We start from the raw sequence: 16,657 nt of genomic DNA on the forward strand, positions 1-16,657 counted from the left end.
ATATAGATAGGCATGCATGGCATCTTATGCCCTCTGCGATCTTTATATGCATGAGGCTAGAAAATACTATTTCTATTGTATGCCTTATTATCCATCCCACTTAACTCATTGCCAAATAGCTGGCAGCAGAAAAACCTTGCACTTTATTTAGGCCTATAGATAAATTGTACATCGGCACTCTACTACTTTTCGTGGTCACCTATGGTGAATAGTTCTTGTTATGTATTTGTAGTAAGAAGTTTTATTCCTATCAAATATATTTCAATTATACTACAAATGAAGAAGGTTCATACCTAAAGGGACATTATACATGCAAAATTCAAAGTCAAAAGAAAAGAAAATCTAGAATGTAAGTATATTGCCTTTTTTTATATTTAATATTGTTTCACTAGACAGTGTATCATGAAATTATACACAGTATTATTGATTACATTTGTATCAATACTTCAAGGGAGCACACGTTATATACAAAGTTTCAGTGATGATATTCATAACCAATAAGACATTTTTACTGAAACTTTTTTAGGCACTACAAACAAAAAAGACATATGTTGGCGGCCACATTGGGGGTCCTGGTCCTAGGGCCCTCCGAATCGTGATGGTCACTGAGATAGCAGTTGACAGCCGACACGTGTTTCGTTACTATTTGAGTAACTTTCTCAAGGCTCACTCTTGACGTTTCAGTGGTGGTAGATGAATAATCACTATCTTGGCTAAAAGCGGCGAGAGACTGGTATTCGATATATCACTAAGGAAGTGTGCGGGATGCCCTATGGTAAGTTAGCACTTTAGGCAGCGAAAATATTTTTCAACACTGTACTTTACCTGGGTTCCAGTATCGGAATGCTCAGTGGGGGCAAAGCTAGCATGCCAGGCATGGAATGCAAAGGATTTTTAAACTGCTGCTCTTGTCCTTTTAGCATTAATCTGTTATTAGCTAAACATATATTGCATTTAATGTGGAGGGTGTGGATTCTAGTGGAACAATTTTAATTATTTGTACAATAAATAATCTATCTTTTTATCTGTCTATCTATCTATCTAACTATCTATCTATCTATCTATCTATCTATCTATCTATCTATCTATCTATCTATCTATCTATCTATCTATCTATCTATCTATCTATCTATCTATCTATCTATCTATCTATCTATCTATCTATCTATCTATCTATCTATCTATCTATCTATCTATCTATCTATCTATCTATCTATCTATCTATCAATCTATCTATCTATCTATCTATCTATCTATCTATCTATCTATCTATCTATCTATCTATCCATCTATCCATCTATCTATCTGAGGCTGTATGCTCCACATGGCTAAGGGCAGACGAATGCCAACTTTCTACAAATGCTATTTTCAAAATTGAAATTACAAATCAGATTTTTTCATTAAAGCAGGCTTTTCATTACAGTTTCATAGATACCAAACATGAAATGCTCACCTGGTCCCAATCAAACGTAAGTACTTATTAAATGTAATAAGGTAACCCAATGTTATCCTATGAGACAGGTAGGTCTCACAGTAGTGACAAACTAATGTGAGAGTTTATTTACTGTTAGGAAATGTAAAACTTAAAAATACATGTCCAGCCTTTTAATTACAATGCACCCCGCCCCAATGGACTGCTCTCTGTGATACCTATGGCCTAATTTAGAGGTGACTTATATGTAATAAAAATGGAGTTAAGGCTTGGCAAGTCTAATTGGCAATTTAAAATGGCATTCAGGTTTCCATGGCAGGCCTGGGACATGTTTTAAGTGGCTACTCAAGTGGGTGGCACAATAAGCATTGCAGGCCCACTAGTAGCATTTATTTTACAGGCCCTGGGTATATTGCACACCACTCTACAAGGGACTTTAAAGCAAATTAAATATGCCCACCAGGGGTAAGGCAATGTTACCATACTTTAGGGAGAGCACACAGCACTTTAGCACCAGTTAGCAGTGAGTCCCGAAGCCAGCAAAAACGAATTCAGCAGAAAGCAGAGGATAAAGGCAAAACATTTGGGGGTGATCCTGCAGATAGTGCCAGGTCCAACAGGTTGCTTGTGCTCCGATTCAGGGATCAGCTAACCTGGTAGTTCAGGCCGCAATGTTCCTATTGGGTCAGAGATGAGGGTGATTTGTATATGACTGGGTCCAAAATGACGTGCATGGTGAGAAAAAGAACAATGGGTTGCTATGCTACTACAAGCAATTACCGGTGGTTACACTTATTGCAACAATTCTTTCCATCTCCTTGTGTGTGTTTCCATTAGCCTAACCCTATGGAAGCCTACAGTTTGCATTGCCAACGTACATGCATATTTTCATGAATTTTAAACTTCAAGCCTCTAAGTGCTACATCATAGAGCCAACAAATGAGTCAGGCTATGCTCACTTAACTTTCGCAAAGTTGCCACCCATATAAGTACCAATACCTAGCATAAGACAGCCATACAGCATTACCTGGACCCTAGAGTCTTCAAGCACCCTGAGACATGGTGGAATTGCCTCGAAGAGAGGCCCTCATAATGAAACTATTAACTTGGCTGATAGCCAATCCGCTTTGAGCAAGAACCCAATAAGAGTCTTCTGTCTCTCATTTTCATTTCCCATTGATCATTTTGACACCCATGAAGAGGCTGTTGGGCTCTTTGATTTAGAGGTCTGAATTCACACCATTTACTTTGAAGCTGGCACCCTGATCACTTTGAGTTGACGTTGTTTTTAAGGGCGTGAAGCATGGTTCGACCATCTGATTAGCCCAGAGTATTATTTAAGGATGCTGAGTGCTTTTCGACTATTATGGCCCCATACACATCAGCAGTGACTATTTTCTCTTTTGAAATGTTACTAATGTATTCCTAGTGCCTTGCTTACCTTATTTTTTATTGAGATCTTTACTTTGTAACTGAGTTAGTTTGAAACTTGACGTTCTTCATATATTAACTTCATTGGACTGTTCACCAGCAATCCAATACATACAAGGCTATATAACCCTTTACGGGCCATTTTTGGAGAGCAGTGGACACTCAGAATGGGCTGTCTTTGAAGTGCAGACACTAGCCAAAAATGGCTGAGAATAATAAAGCTGACTTTTGAATGCTGACTACATTAAAGTCAAGTTGAAATTGATGAGATAATAATGTCGAGATTTTCATTATTAACTATCATAATTCGAACAATGTTGAATTTTAAAAGTTCATTTATTACATGCATACATTATTTTTTCAAACGTAGCCTAGTAACCCCTTAATACTCCCTAATACTTCCCATCCATGAATCTTTAAAGCCCCACCCACCCCTTAATGCTACTGTACCATGAATGCTAAAAACCCTTACCACCCCTTAACGATGTCCTTCTCTCAAAAGTAAAAACCCTCTCTAGCACCGAACACAACCCTACTCTAATCCTAATGAACCCCCTACTACCCTTGAACGCTATCCTTACCTGAACCCAAGAAAAACCTTAAAGCACTTTTACGCTCTCTAGCGATACGTGAACCGTAAAACCCAAACTTTCTTTCAATACTAAAATGTTTTTTCTCTTATTCTATTTTTTTATTGACTTTTATTGAACATATGCAGCAGTGCAGTACACAATCCCAAGAATATGCTTCATTAAACATACATATAATACAATTTTTACAGAGCCAGGTTAACACTGGGTATAGCATCCATCTTAGTGCATCAATATTAAAAACAAGTTGCATTAGACTGTCATTAAAATGCCTTATCACTTATTGATGGTTGCTATCTCAGAACGTGGGGGGGAGGAATCACCAGCCACTGTGCACTTGGCTCTGTACTCACAGTTAGTTGTGTCGACATCTTTGATGGTGAGCGGGCGGCCAGATCTAACTTCGCAGGTATGTTATTAACGGGTCTCATATCTCTCTAGGGTGTGAGGAAACAGGCAGCAGCTCTGCATATGTGTTAAGTTGATCCCTGCAATATACTAAATCATCGAGCCATTCCTTCAATTTGGGCGCACGTCCCTGTCCCCACCTACATGCCACCTCCCCCTTGGCCAGTAGCATACATAAGGTAAATAATTTTCTGTGTGTTGGTGGCAATTCTTCTGTGTATCCCAGCAATATAATTATTGGTGTGATAGTAATGTGATATTGAGTCATCTGGGAAACTGCACATAGTACCTCCCTCCAGTATTTCTGGATTACATCATGCCAGGTGTAGAAAACCTGCCACTTCCATTCTACATCTCTCGCATCGATCATAGTCTCATATTTGGTAGCTATGTAATCTCCGAGGCGGGTAGTAAGCTCAATTGATATATTTAAAGTGTATGATCGGTAACCGGTAGCTTGCAGTGATAGCCTCTGTCTGTCTACAGCAGTACTCCCACTGTTTTTCTGCAAGTGTGGGGTCTAATTCCAATTCCCATCCTCCTTTAACCTCCTGTTGTGTGTTTGGAAGTTCAAGTGAGTCCGACCGATATAACCTAGACACCACATGTGCTGCCCTATTCATTGGGAGAAGAGTATGTAATGTGTCACATTTGCTTGGTTCTAGTGGAAATGCAGGGGTGTTTGCCTTGATCTCATGTTGCAGTCTGATGTATAGGAACGTTTCTAAGGGAGTGCCAACATCTTCTCCCAGAAGCATCTGACTATCCTTAAACAACCTGTCTTGGTAGAGCTCTCCCATAGTGGTCAGGTTACGCCTTCTGAGTATTCTTCTGCATGGTGCTTCCTGAGTGACTGGGGCAAGGTATAAGTCCGGGAGAGGAACCAACGGAGAGTACAACAGAGACTACCCTGCCTTTTTGGTCAATCTATGGTCAATCTTTTTCAATCTTTTCCATGCTAGGTTAGTGTACGCTACCATCGAGTATGCAGTGCTACATTCCGGAATGACTGCCCCAAGGAAGGTAATGGAATGGAGAGTGGTCATATACCATTGTTCAATGGCTGGATGAGGCATGAAGGGTGGCGTTGGGGGCCAGTGTATGACGTGATGCGCTTGAGCACATAAGAAGTACAATTCAATATTGGGCTCCTCAAAACTGACAGCTTACTCGGGCCGCTTGACCCCCAAGGTAGTCTAATGATTTTGGATTTGATTTCCCTGAAGAAAGGGCGACCTGGTTGGTAGGGTATATTGATGAATAAATAGAGTAGTTTCGGCAGCACTACCATCTTCATCAGGGAGCACCTGCCTGCTAATAAGTGTGGCAGTGATATCCATCGAGTGATCGAGTCAGTGATAGTGTCCAGAGCTGTACCATAGTATTCTCTCAGCGTCTCTTTCCTGTCCCGAAGAATTCTCATCCCCAGATATTTTATCTCTAAGTCGCATCATGTTAGCAGAAAATCAAGTGATATCACAGGAGTGGATGGAGTCAGGGGAAATATCTGGATTTGCTCCAGTTGATATGTATTCCTGAGTTGACTCTGAATCTGATCAATTCTCTGAAGACAGGATTAAGGCAAATGCTCGGCCTGAGAAGGCAGAGAGTAATGTCGTCAGCATAAAGCGAGACTAGAATATGTCTTGTGGTATATGGTATTGCATATTCTCTATGGTGTTGCCGTTGTTTGGCTGCAAAGACCAAAACAAAAGAAATCCACAATACAGTACTAAAAGTATGATCCCTAAAATGTTTGCGATGTAACACTTTTACGCAAAGTACTTTGGATGCGTTGAAAAATGCAAGCAAAAAGGGTCGGAGGGAATGTGATGGGTCTGTTCCTTACACTCACGGAAGGTGATTCATCAATTTCTTGCTCCGGGGGAGGTAATGCGTCGGTTCCTTACTGCTGCGCCGGGGAGATGATGCGTCGGTTCCTTACCGGAGAGGGGGATATGCATCAGTTTCTTACTGCGTGGGTAGGTGATGTGTCAGTTTCTTACTGTGTCCCCCAATGATGCGACAGACTTGACGCTTCGATGCGATGTGTGACAATCCAGGATGATGCAATGTGTGAAGACCCGGGATGAGCTGCAATGATTTCAGCCACGTCCCCTTGATGCATCGTTTCTTCCTCAACAAGGCCGTGTCAGAAGCAGTATGGTGATCTCAGAGATCGAGCACAGGATTTGTTGCACAGCAGACACTTCAGCCGCGAGCAGGCACTGCGTTGATTCTTCGGCGGTGGTGATGCGTCCAAAAATTCTTCTTGCACAGCTGTGCTGCGTCAGAAATAGGCAACGTGTCAATATTCACAGTTCTTGCAGTTTCCAATCCCGACTGGCAGGCACCTCTCAGCAGGTCAGAACTCCTAGCAAATGAGTTCAGGGGGAGTGGGGGTGAAGTCTTTGTGCTGCTGAGACTTCAGAACAGGAGACAAGCTCTATTTCAAGCACTTGAAGTTCTTCCTCAAGCAGGGTACCCAGCACACAGCCAAGTCCTTCTTTCTTTGGCAGAAAGTAACCACTGCAGGCCAACCCCCAGACAGCAAACAGCAAAGGTGCGGTATTCCTCCTCGGTTTTTCTGGCTCTTTATTCACAGAAGTGGTCTAAAAGTTTGGGGTCTGGGTCCCTCTTTTAATAATACAAAATCCATTGTTCTCTGTGGCAGAGAAGCACTGTACCCAGCCAAAACCAGTTCTGTCCTCGCTGGTGCAGCTTCCTGGCAGGAGGTAGAGACAACATTGTCCTTGGCAGAGCAAGCCCATTCATGTGTGAAAGAAATCTCCTCCCCCTAGGCAGGACACACCTAACTCCCCCCGACCCCCGAAAGTGGCTGTTTGAACAGAATGCACATCCCCAGCCCCGCTCACTTCAAAGTCGGACAGACAATACACAACCTAGCAGAGGCACACTGGATGGTCAGGCAAGAAAATACCTACTTTCTAAAATTGGTATTTTCAAACCCAGAATGTAAAATCACCCTCAATAAAAGATTCATCTTAGCATATCGAACTTTATTTTCCCATCTTGTTCCCATGAGCAGTAATGCACATAAGATGTTATGAGCAAACTCCCCATTCTATCCTATGGGACAGATAGCCTTACAATAGTGAAAAATTAAATTGGCAGTATTTCACTATCAGAACATGCCACACACATCAGGACATGTCCTACCTTTCATATACACTGCACCCTGCCCACAGGGGTACCTTAGGCCTACCTTAGGGGTGACTCACATGCAAGAAAAGGAAAGGTTAGGGCCTGGCAAGTGGGTGCACTTGCCAGGTCGAATAGACTGCACACAGGCTCCGCAATGACAGGCATGAGACCTTGTTGCAAGGCTGCTTGTGCAGGTGGCACACTTCGTGCTGCAAGCCTACTAGCAGCATTTTATTTACAGGCTCTGGGCACACACAGTGCACTGTACTAGGGACTGACTAGTAAATCAAATATGCCAATCATGGAATCACCAATCCATAACAACAATTTACGAAGGGAGCACTTACACTTTGGCACTAAACATCAGTGACAAAGTGCCCAAAGCAAAACGAAATCCATCACACATTACAAATACCGGAGGTAAAGGCAAAAATTACAGGTGAAACCCACACCAACGATGCCGGGTCTAACAGTCTAATTAAAGGATCGGTGGAAATCCTCCTAAAAAAATTGTTGCTGCTGAGACTCAGTTTGTCTCTGAGTCTAATGAGGCTTATGCTGATAGTTGGATCTCGATGATTGGATGAATCAGTTGAGAATGCCAGTTGAATCACTCCTGAAGCCATAATTGAGCCCAGTAGGAGGATATTGACTCTAATGTAGAATGGCCTAGAAGAAATAAATGTATTTATAAACAGTTCGATGATTTTATTTACTTTAAATGATATGTTGTTGTGGTTTGTTTTAATGTCTTCCTTCTGTTATTACTGTTACTGTTATTAATATTATTATTATAGTTTATTAAGGGGAGAAGGTGTGTGGTATTCTCTGATTCTATTTTATAACTTTTTATAATTAACCTACCTTGTTTTAGTGTGAGGCTGTTGTATTCCATTCTACTCTTACCTCGTGAGTAGCGTGAGACCTGTTCTATTCCGTTTCTGTTTAGAGTGTTAATTTTTTCAATAGGAGTCATTTTCTGCTTCTTACCTGTACAGCCTGCAAAGTCCTTTCCTCTGTTTCACCATGCCTTCTTCAACTACCCATCCATGGACCTAAAATACCTTACTTCCTCTTATGGCTACAATCTCTTACTACCCCTTAACACTACCCTTCCCTGAACTCGACTAATCTCTTACTACCCAATTCAATTAAATTCAGAATACTTTATTCGGCATAAAACACAATACCATAAAAGTACAGATAAAAAAACATCACAATATAAAAAAATGAGCAATAGTACATGTGCAATCCGTTCACAGGTGGAGCCACTACTCCTATATCATTCATCTTTAGGGTCATAAATAAATAGTCCTGGGTTTAGATAGATCAGCGTAAGTTTCTAGAGGGGTAACATTTATATGTTACCCCTCTTAAAACTTACTCTGATCAGCCACATAAAATGCACGAAAAATTCATCCCTTTATGCTCGAAATTTCCCTCCCACATCCAATTCATTGCTAGGACCTTTAGAAAACAGATGCTGCAACCATGTGTATTCACCCCTCGTCTCTTGTGTTTCTGAGTCTCATGGTAGACCTTAAAAAGTTTACAGTACAGAAAGTGTTAAAACCTCTGTGGACAATTTCAGAAACAATAGGGCCACATTTGCCTGTTTAAAACTAGCACTCTTTAAAGTACTTTTTAAAAATAGATTCCTTGGGCGCGCATAGGAGGGACATATTAAGACAAAGTGAAGGGTGTCCTGCAGAGACCGATGGTCGCAGCCGCACAGGCCCTTCAACTCTCTAGGTGTAGTGTAACCTGCCGGAACCGCTAAAATATGGTATAATAGATTAAGCCTGAAGCGTGTCATTATGAATCTGTCTTGGGCATTGTGAAAAAAAGACAAATAAGGCTCAATGCCCAGACAGGATTTGGTCAGAAGGTGTGCTCTCACAGATGGTTTAGTCAGCTCCCTATCTTCCCTAAGAGTTACAACATGCTTCAGGAATTCAGCTTTAACCTGCGACATGTCCTGGGGTAACAATTTTGTAGGATAATTAAAAAAATCTGCACATCCCATGCCTGTTAGGGTCTCCCTCACATACTTGAGCCATAGAATGTTCCGACCCCGGTCATGGGCGATACAATCTATTATGATCTGCTTGCTCAGTAAGGCCTCAGGGTTTGTCCAAATTGAGATCCAACATGTTAGGGGTTTGAGTTCCAACCTGTCTCTGACATAGCCAACACCCAATTCTTCATTGATAATATGGGAAGGTGTACTCTGAGGCACTTTCAGCAACTGCCGTAAATATTTGTTCTCTTCAATTTGAAGATGTTGTGAATCAATAAAACCCCAGACCTCACTGCCGTAAAGAGTTTTGGCACAGTACATAGAGCTATACAATCTCAAGATTTGCTCCGGGGACCAATGACCCAGCCTTCGCGCAAAATTCATAATTGCCCTGGAGCAACTAGCTAGTGTGCGTTATTTCTCTTATAACTGGGCTTTGAAACTAAGGTGGGTGTCAAATAGTATCCCCAGATATGAGAACGAGTGCACTGTTTCCAAACGGTGAGAGCCAATCCTATAGTCATATTTCCTTTTCAGTGTTTTCCCCACTTCCATAATATATGATTTTGAAAGATTGGGGACAGATCTAAACTCTCCATAAAGCAGACAAAACCGTCTATCAGACACTGTAGCCTTTCAAAGTACGCGCGCAAGTACGCGCGTCGGCCGCATAAAGCAGAACGGGGATCCCTCTTGGTCCTATCCTTGGAGAGTCCACCCTTAGAGCACCAAGCGCCTGATCCAAGCCATTTATATATAAGGTGAATAAGAAAGGGGCCAGGATGCAGCCCTGTCTCACCCCCCTTGAGCATGGAAAAGGATCAGTGGTGCTCCCCTCCTCATTGTATCTAACTTGAGCAAAAGTATTCCGGTGCAACACTCTTAAAATGTTTACCGATCCCGGATCCACACCGAGACTTCCCACAATTTCCTATGGTTCACCCGGTCAAATGCTGCCGTCAAGTCCATAAAAGCCAAGTACAAAGTTTCTTGACTAGCAATAGTGTACTTGGCTACCAATAGATATAAATTAAGGCATTGATCAGTGGTTGACCGTCCTGGCCTAAATCCACACTGAGTGTCAGTGATTATGTGGTGTTCGTCAGCCCAGTCCATTAACCGGTTAAGGATAACCCTACCTAATACTTTCACTGTCACGTCAATAAGGGAGATAGGCGGGTAACATAGTGGTCTGTCCTTATTTCCTTTTTTGAAAATGGGAACAATTGTAGCTGTGGACCAGGATGCTGGAATACCTGATTCCACTGCTGCATTAATAACTCTGATCAGTATGGGCGCCCAAAGTTCTACCTGGCACAAGAAAAGGTCTGGGGGAATCCAATCGGGACCCGGGGCTGTACTCCGTGTCAGACACTCAATGCCCACCTTTATCTCACCCAGGGAGAATATTATCTGGGCAATAATTTTGCCCCCCTCCTCTACTTCTGGCGGGCCATTGGTCCTGCCGTGATTGTAAAGGCTGTGGAAAGTGCTCATACCAAGGCTCTGGTAGAATATGGTTTGCTACCTTTGGTTTATTTGCGTCATGGAAGCAAGGGTCATTTATGACTTTCCAAAAGGCGGCCGAGTTCTTTGACTCCTCAAAGGAGGGAGTGGCAAAGTGTCCTAGCTGGGGTCGACTGGGCGCGGCTTCCGGAGCTCCTAAGCTGGGAACATGACCACTCGGCCAGGGCCAGCTGGGCGAGGTATCCTGGGCTACCCAGGCTGCCTGACTAGAGGCAAGCCTGCTTTGCCAAGTTGGACCGGCCCCAACGCCCAACACCACCGAGCCAAGGGCATGTCCACTCAGCAAGGGTCGACTGGAAGGAGTGTCCGGAGCTCCCAAACTAAGATCTGGGTCACTCGGCTGGGGTCGACTGGGTAGTCCGTCCGGAGCTCCCAAGCCGGGGTCAGATACCACCGGCCGGGGTCGACTGGACGGGCTAACCGGAGCTTCCGCGCCAAGAGCCAAAGGCACTGAGTTTTCTAGGCCTTCCAAGATCTTAGCGGTCTTCTCCTCAAAAGCATCTGCCAGGGAGTCACACAAGGCCTGCGACGCAGGGACCGTGTTAGCCACGCACACAGGGTGGGTTAAATCCCTGACGATTTTAAACAATGTTCCTCCGATATCACTTGCATGAAAAAATCCCAACTTAAAAAGAGAATAATAGAGACAGCCAGAATAAGAAACAAAATTATGCATTATGGAACTAAAATTCATTCAATTAATAGTTTGCTATTATATAAAGCATCTGCATGGGAGTAAGGACAGTGTACATGTGCCTGATAGAAGCCTACACAGACTTAAATGTTATTCCTGTTGAAATACATTTGCATAAAAAGTCAGTGGGCGCAAACATTGCTTGAGTGACAGAAAAAAAGGATTTGTAAAACATCTTGTATTAAAAATACAGTATGCCACACAAGTAAGACGTAGGCATGAGCTAATTTTCCAACCTGTTTGCTGCATTAACCCTGTGCCTGTATTCCTTCTTTAGTGCAGACGTATTTAACATATTTTTTGAATATTAAAATCTGGAATGTTGAAAAAGTAATTTGAATGTACTTACTGCAAAGCTTGTTTTCGCAATTGTTTGGACATTTGCCGCATGGGATACCTTGTTCGTATGGCTTAGTGATAACCTTACCAATGTTTCCCCTGCAACAGTGTAAAAAGAAATACAAATCTATTATTCAGTTTTACGTAGTTTTGTATTGTGCTGCACAGAAATATAAGTATAATTATAGAATACTGTTAGCAAAGTAGAAAGAGAGCGGTATTTCCACCAGGCAAGTAGTGCACTAAGCAACACATCATAGGATGCCAAACATTCCAATTTAACACGGGAAGAAGGAAATAGTAAATTGTTCAATAATATTATTTTAGTGCAGTAGTAAAGCTCCCACAATACATATGTATAGCATAATTCAATCATAATATATGCAAAGAAGCTGTTTCTACACTTTGGGACCATCGTAAGTGGGTATCACAACAGCCGTGGGAGTTGTGAATTCAGAAACACTTGTGCATATATTGTAGAGGTCTCGTCCTTGTGCTTCACATCAGACACATGCAGACCATTTCCAAACATTTTGGGTCCACTTCACAGGGCTTTTTCAGTGTGTATGCATGACGGTCTAAAAATACAGCTGTCACTTTTAAATGTCCAGAAGCATGACACAATCACTGAAGAAAACAGTTTCTTGAAGCAACCATATTCTAATCAAAAAGGAGGAGATTCACACAAGCGATTGTGAGTATAGGGAGTAGTAATACAGGAGTACTCTTTTACACACTGTTACATGCCTTTGTGAGGTGGCTCCAAAACCCCCATGTAAATATAAGTGCAAAGAGGTAAAAGGCTGTTCTATTTGAATGAATGTTATGAGTATCCCAGGAATATTCCCATTTTAATCTAATTGTAGAAGTTTTGAGAACATACCAAGTTCTACAGAGGTTCTACTTTAAATACTTCAAACCACTATTGTGAATAGACTCCCATGTGTCTGAATCTGATGTACAGGACGCATGCCTCATTAAAACAGGTCCACAGAATTGTCTAAGCCCCTCTTACTTGGGGGTTCCAGGAGTAGAGTGTTTGTAGAGAGCTTTTCTTCTGAGCATACACTGCTTGAGATGTATTCAATAAACTCATAAAGTCAAGTGGAGGTGAACAGAACTCTGGGGATAAATTTAGGTGATCAAGAGCTGGCGTGGCTACAGGTTCCCGAGGTTCCCCAGAAAAAGTGAATTCTGTTTAAGAAAGTCCACAAAAATGAGAGTTCCCTCATTAGGTTTTGGAAACAGCGACCACTATTCACCCAAAAAGCTGTAAATCTGTGCCCATAAAAGTAGGCCCATGTACAGGTCCAGATTACCAACATATTGTATTCACAAACATTCCCAGTAGCACGCCTGCAAAACTGGCATGTTGAGGTTTCCAGGCTCATTACCGGAAATGTCAAGTACAATATTCCCCGGGGTCCTATTCCCGCTGTGGTTAATTCTATATAGGATTCAATTACTCAAGGGTGAATGGAGTCCGCTATGCATACACCCATATTACCCTTGTTTTTGATCTCTGATAACATTTCCTCTATGAAAAAGCTCTTCCGTTACATCTTCCTCAGACATGGGGGTCATCAGTTTCCTTTCCCTCCTAGAAAGGGAGGTACTCCAGCCATTGACTATAGTAATTATTTCACCATATCAAAAAAACGTCAGATAGAAATTTCAAAATGCCCATAAATGGATGAAGTTGAAGTAGTTAATAAACTTACAAAGCTAACCATGACCTGTAACACCAACTTCCTTGCGTGAGATTTACTACTGTGGATTTCTTTGCACTTGAACAGAGAAATCTGGAGTAGTAAATCTATACACCTACAGGAATCTCCATGTGTGTTTATTATATGTGTAAATGTAGGCATTTTCATCCATAAGCCCACATTTACTGTCACAATTGCCTTCGCAAATTACCCAAATATAATGTTGACATAGTTTATCCAAAGCTGACCAATGGATGCCCTTCATGAGAAAAAAACAGCCTGCCTTTATTTCATGCAAAAACAGAAGGCCAGATTCACAAAGGCAAACTTACACGTCAACTGTCCTAGCTATTTATGTGCGGAGGCTCCGCAGTTGTAAAGATACTACTTGTTAAATAAATTTGTGAATAGCAAACAATTGTAGTGCTACACGAAAATTGTAAGTTTACCATTGTGAATAGGTCCCAGAATTTCTAGAATCCTTTTCCATAGCAACTTGGCCATGTGTCAAATATGTATGAAAAGGATGACCGGTGCCCCTTCCTTGATAGCCGTTTTGAAAACGTATGCCTCTCCAACATGGAGCCACCCTAATAGTAACACAATTTAAGCAACAATATGGTTTCTTCAGAGAGAACAATATATTTGCATAAAATGTAACAGCCGAGTATGATCCTCATACATTGGCTTGCCAAAATTTAAAACAGTTATTCTTCTTTACATTGAATAGATGAAAATAAAAATTCACAGCAAGAGATCCTTCCTACTAAATCTAAGGCTTGCGTATTCAAGGGCAATGGTGCACAATTTATACCCCTCATAAATAAAGAATTTGGAAAAGGAAGAAAGATGAGGAGGTAATGTTCAAATCTCATTATTCAACAATTGTATTTCTCATATATTAATAATATTCAAAGAGCACAGTTCCCCATAATGAGAATAAGTAAAAGGGCATGAGGCAATGTTCTTGTAATTGTTTATGCTAAAAGATTTAACAATAGTCAGATAATGTTATATAAGTCAGGGACAGAGTGTGAAAGCTAGGAAGATCCCTGGAAACCGAATCAAGACAGGCTATGCAGAATTGATCATCCACATTTTTGGAAGGATAGCAGTAGGTGTATTCAGCCTTTACTAGCTGGGGACTTGTCAGCATTCCTCCGAGCATAGGCAAGAATGGCAGCTATGCTATTATATTGAACAATAAGTTAATTATTTGATGCAGGTATGAGAGTGTGAACCATCTTTGAAACTTGAAGTAGACTTTTGTTTTGCTGCTGACTGTAGCTTTGTGAGCCAAACATATGGTGATGAGATTGATATAAACCAAAACAGTCAATATGTTGGGATATTTTCTGCTGTTCACATTGGTCTTAAACAAGAAAGATACTATTCTGTTTGTTTTAAAATAGTTATTGACTCATTCTGTGTACACTAGGATAGTATTTTCATTTTGAAATAAAAATTGTATATGTGACCATTTTTTTCTAGTGTTCTTTAGTGTGCCACTCTATCAGGAAAAGGGATTTGAGATTCACTAGTCATCCTTGTGATAGCTCAAAAGATTGATTGTTTCCTTAAATGCATCTTACCCAAGTTCTGATCAGTGGGTTAAGAGATGGTTGCAGTCTAACTGGCTTTTTCTCTCAGGTTTGCACATTAACAAAGTCCTTAGTGCCAGGGGATCTAGGGTGGCTATTTTCCAGACTGTGCTCTAGAGAATCTGGAAAATGTCTCATGGGTTTAATCCAAAAATGCGACACAGACTTAAAACCATGATCCTCAACAAATATAAAAGGATAACCATGTAATTTAAGGATGTTTCCTAAATTCTTTTTAGATGCGCTTTAAGCTATGGGTAATGAAGTGTCCCTGCTTGGTGAGATTTCTCACTACCACTAACAGGGTATTACAGCCAAATGAATCAGGAGGTTCTACTATATAATCCAGCTAAATCATGGTTGATGGTTTTTGTGGAGGTGGAAGACAATGTGCTTATTCTGATGGCCTGCTATAGTATCTTTTAGAATGAGTGCAGGAAGGTTCACTCAGAGGTAATATTCTTTCTACACTAAGTCAGTTTTGGTGTCTAAAACCAACCAATGATCTGTAATTGTAGATTATTATCTAGAATGTATAGAACATTCCATTGGAAAAGGAGAGACGCTTCTCTTCGTTGATTTGCTGGACTTTCATTTATCCATGTAGCCTAGTCTGTTCCTTCAATGCCTTAAGGTTTATTGATAAAAACCTCCAGAATCTGTTACATCATAGTGGCAATACTCGGACTGCAAGGAGTTGTGTTCTCACTATCAACTTCAACAGGTTGATATAGGGCATCAGTCTTCCTAAGATGCTTTTCAGGTCTATAGGCAATCATGTGATGGAAGAGGAAGAAGAATAAGGGTCTATGGGCATGGTGTACACTGTGAGAGGTATAACTTTGAAACCTTTGTTTAAAACGGCCTGTTTAAACTGACATTTTCGCTGAACTAGAACATCTCTTTACCATTTGTTTTTTTCAGTTAATTTTAAAGGTTTTTTAATTCAAAATAAGATACTACCAGACTTAAATATAATGTTGCTTTGGCCTTTGTTTTTTCAGTGAATATATAAGTAGGGTTCAGACGAGAAACAATGCATATAGTGACCATCCTTCACAAAGTAAGGTGTCAAATGGTAGGAATACTCAGCATAAAATCAATCAATATATTTACCATTAATACCGTTAGTTAAAAAGCCCTTAGCTGCCACCCACTAAGGAATGGGTGCGGAGGCGTGGCTTGAGCGTGCATGGTGGCAGTCACATAGGAGAGGAGCTCAGGTGCCATGCGAGCAGCAGTCTGTTATCCTTTCCCCCAGAGGTTGATGACTGCTCCCTAGATCGTGATAGGGCCCCCTCTAAAGGCAGCAAGGACAATGTGCCCAGCTGGGAGAACCCAATGTGGTGGCTGTGGTGCAAGGCCAGCGTTGAGGCTGCCACATGGATGTTGCTGCTGCCTCTTGACGGACATGTCCCCCCCACACCCCCCGGAGTGCCACAAGGGAGCGGAGCTGCAGGAATGGGCAGCTGTAAGGAGAGACAGGAGGGGACTGCATGATTTTCCCTTTGAGACCAACAGCACAGTGGTAGATGCCGGAAAGCTACTCATGTTGCAGTGGGGAGCAGCGGGGTGGGCCGGGGCACCCTGTTATTTGGTCTCCAGGTGGGCTCGGTGGAGAAGGGAGAAGCCAGGGCCAGTGTATTGCTGGAAGGGCCGGCAGCGAGCCGGGGGTTAGAAAGTGGCCCAATATGACTCGATAGCGTCCTGATGGGGGTCCAATTGAGGGTAAGGAGCCCAG

General features: G+C 41.8%; 1 protein-coding gene across 1 annotated transcript in view; it reads right to left on the reverse strand.

The window, feature by feature from the left end:
* Nucleotides 1-16,657, reverse strand: part of LOC144763913 (cysteine-rich secretory protein 2-like) — a 387,595-nt gene that overhangs the window by 21,646 nt on the left and 349,292 nt on the right. Inside the window, exon 7 of the mRNA XM_078649947.1 lies at nucleotides 11,617-11,705. Coding sequence (XP_078506073.1) covers nucleotides 11,617-11,705 — 89 coding nt within the window. The remainder of the gene's footprint in view (nucleotides 1-11,616; nucleotides 11,706-16,657) is intronic.

The sequence above is a fragment of the Lissotriton helveticus genome, chromosome 6 (genome assembly GCF_964261635.1).
Source record: "Lissotriton helveticus chromosome 6, aLisHel1.1, whole genome shotgun sequence".
In the NCBI taxonomy this organism is placed as follows: Eukaryota; Metazoa; Chordata; class Amphibia; order Caudata; family Salamandridae; genus Lissotriton; species Lissotriton helveticus.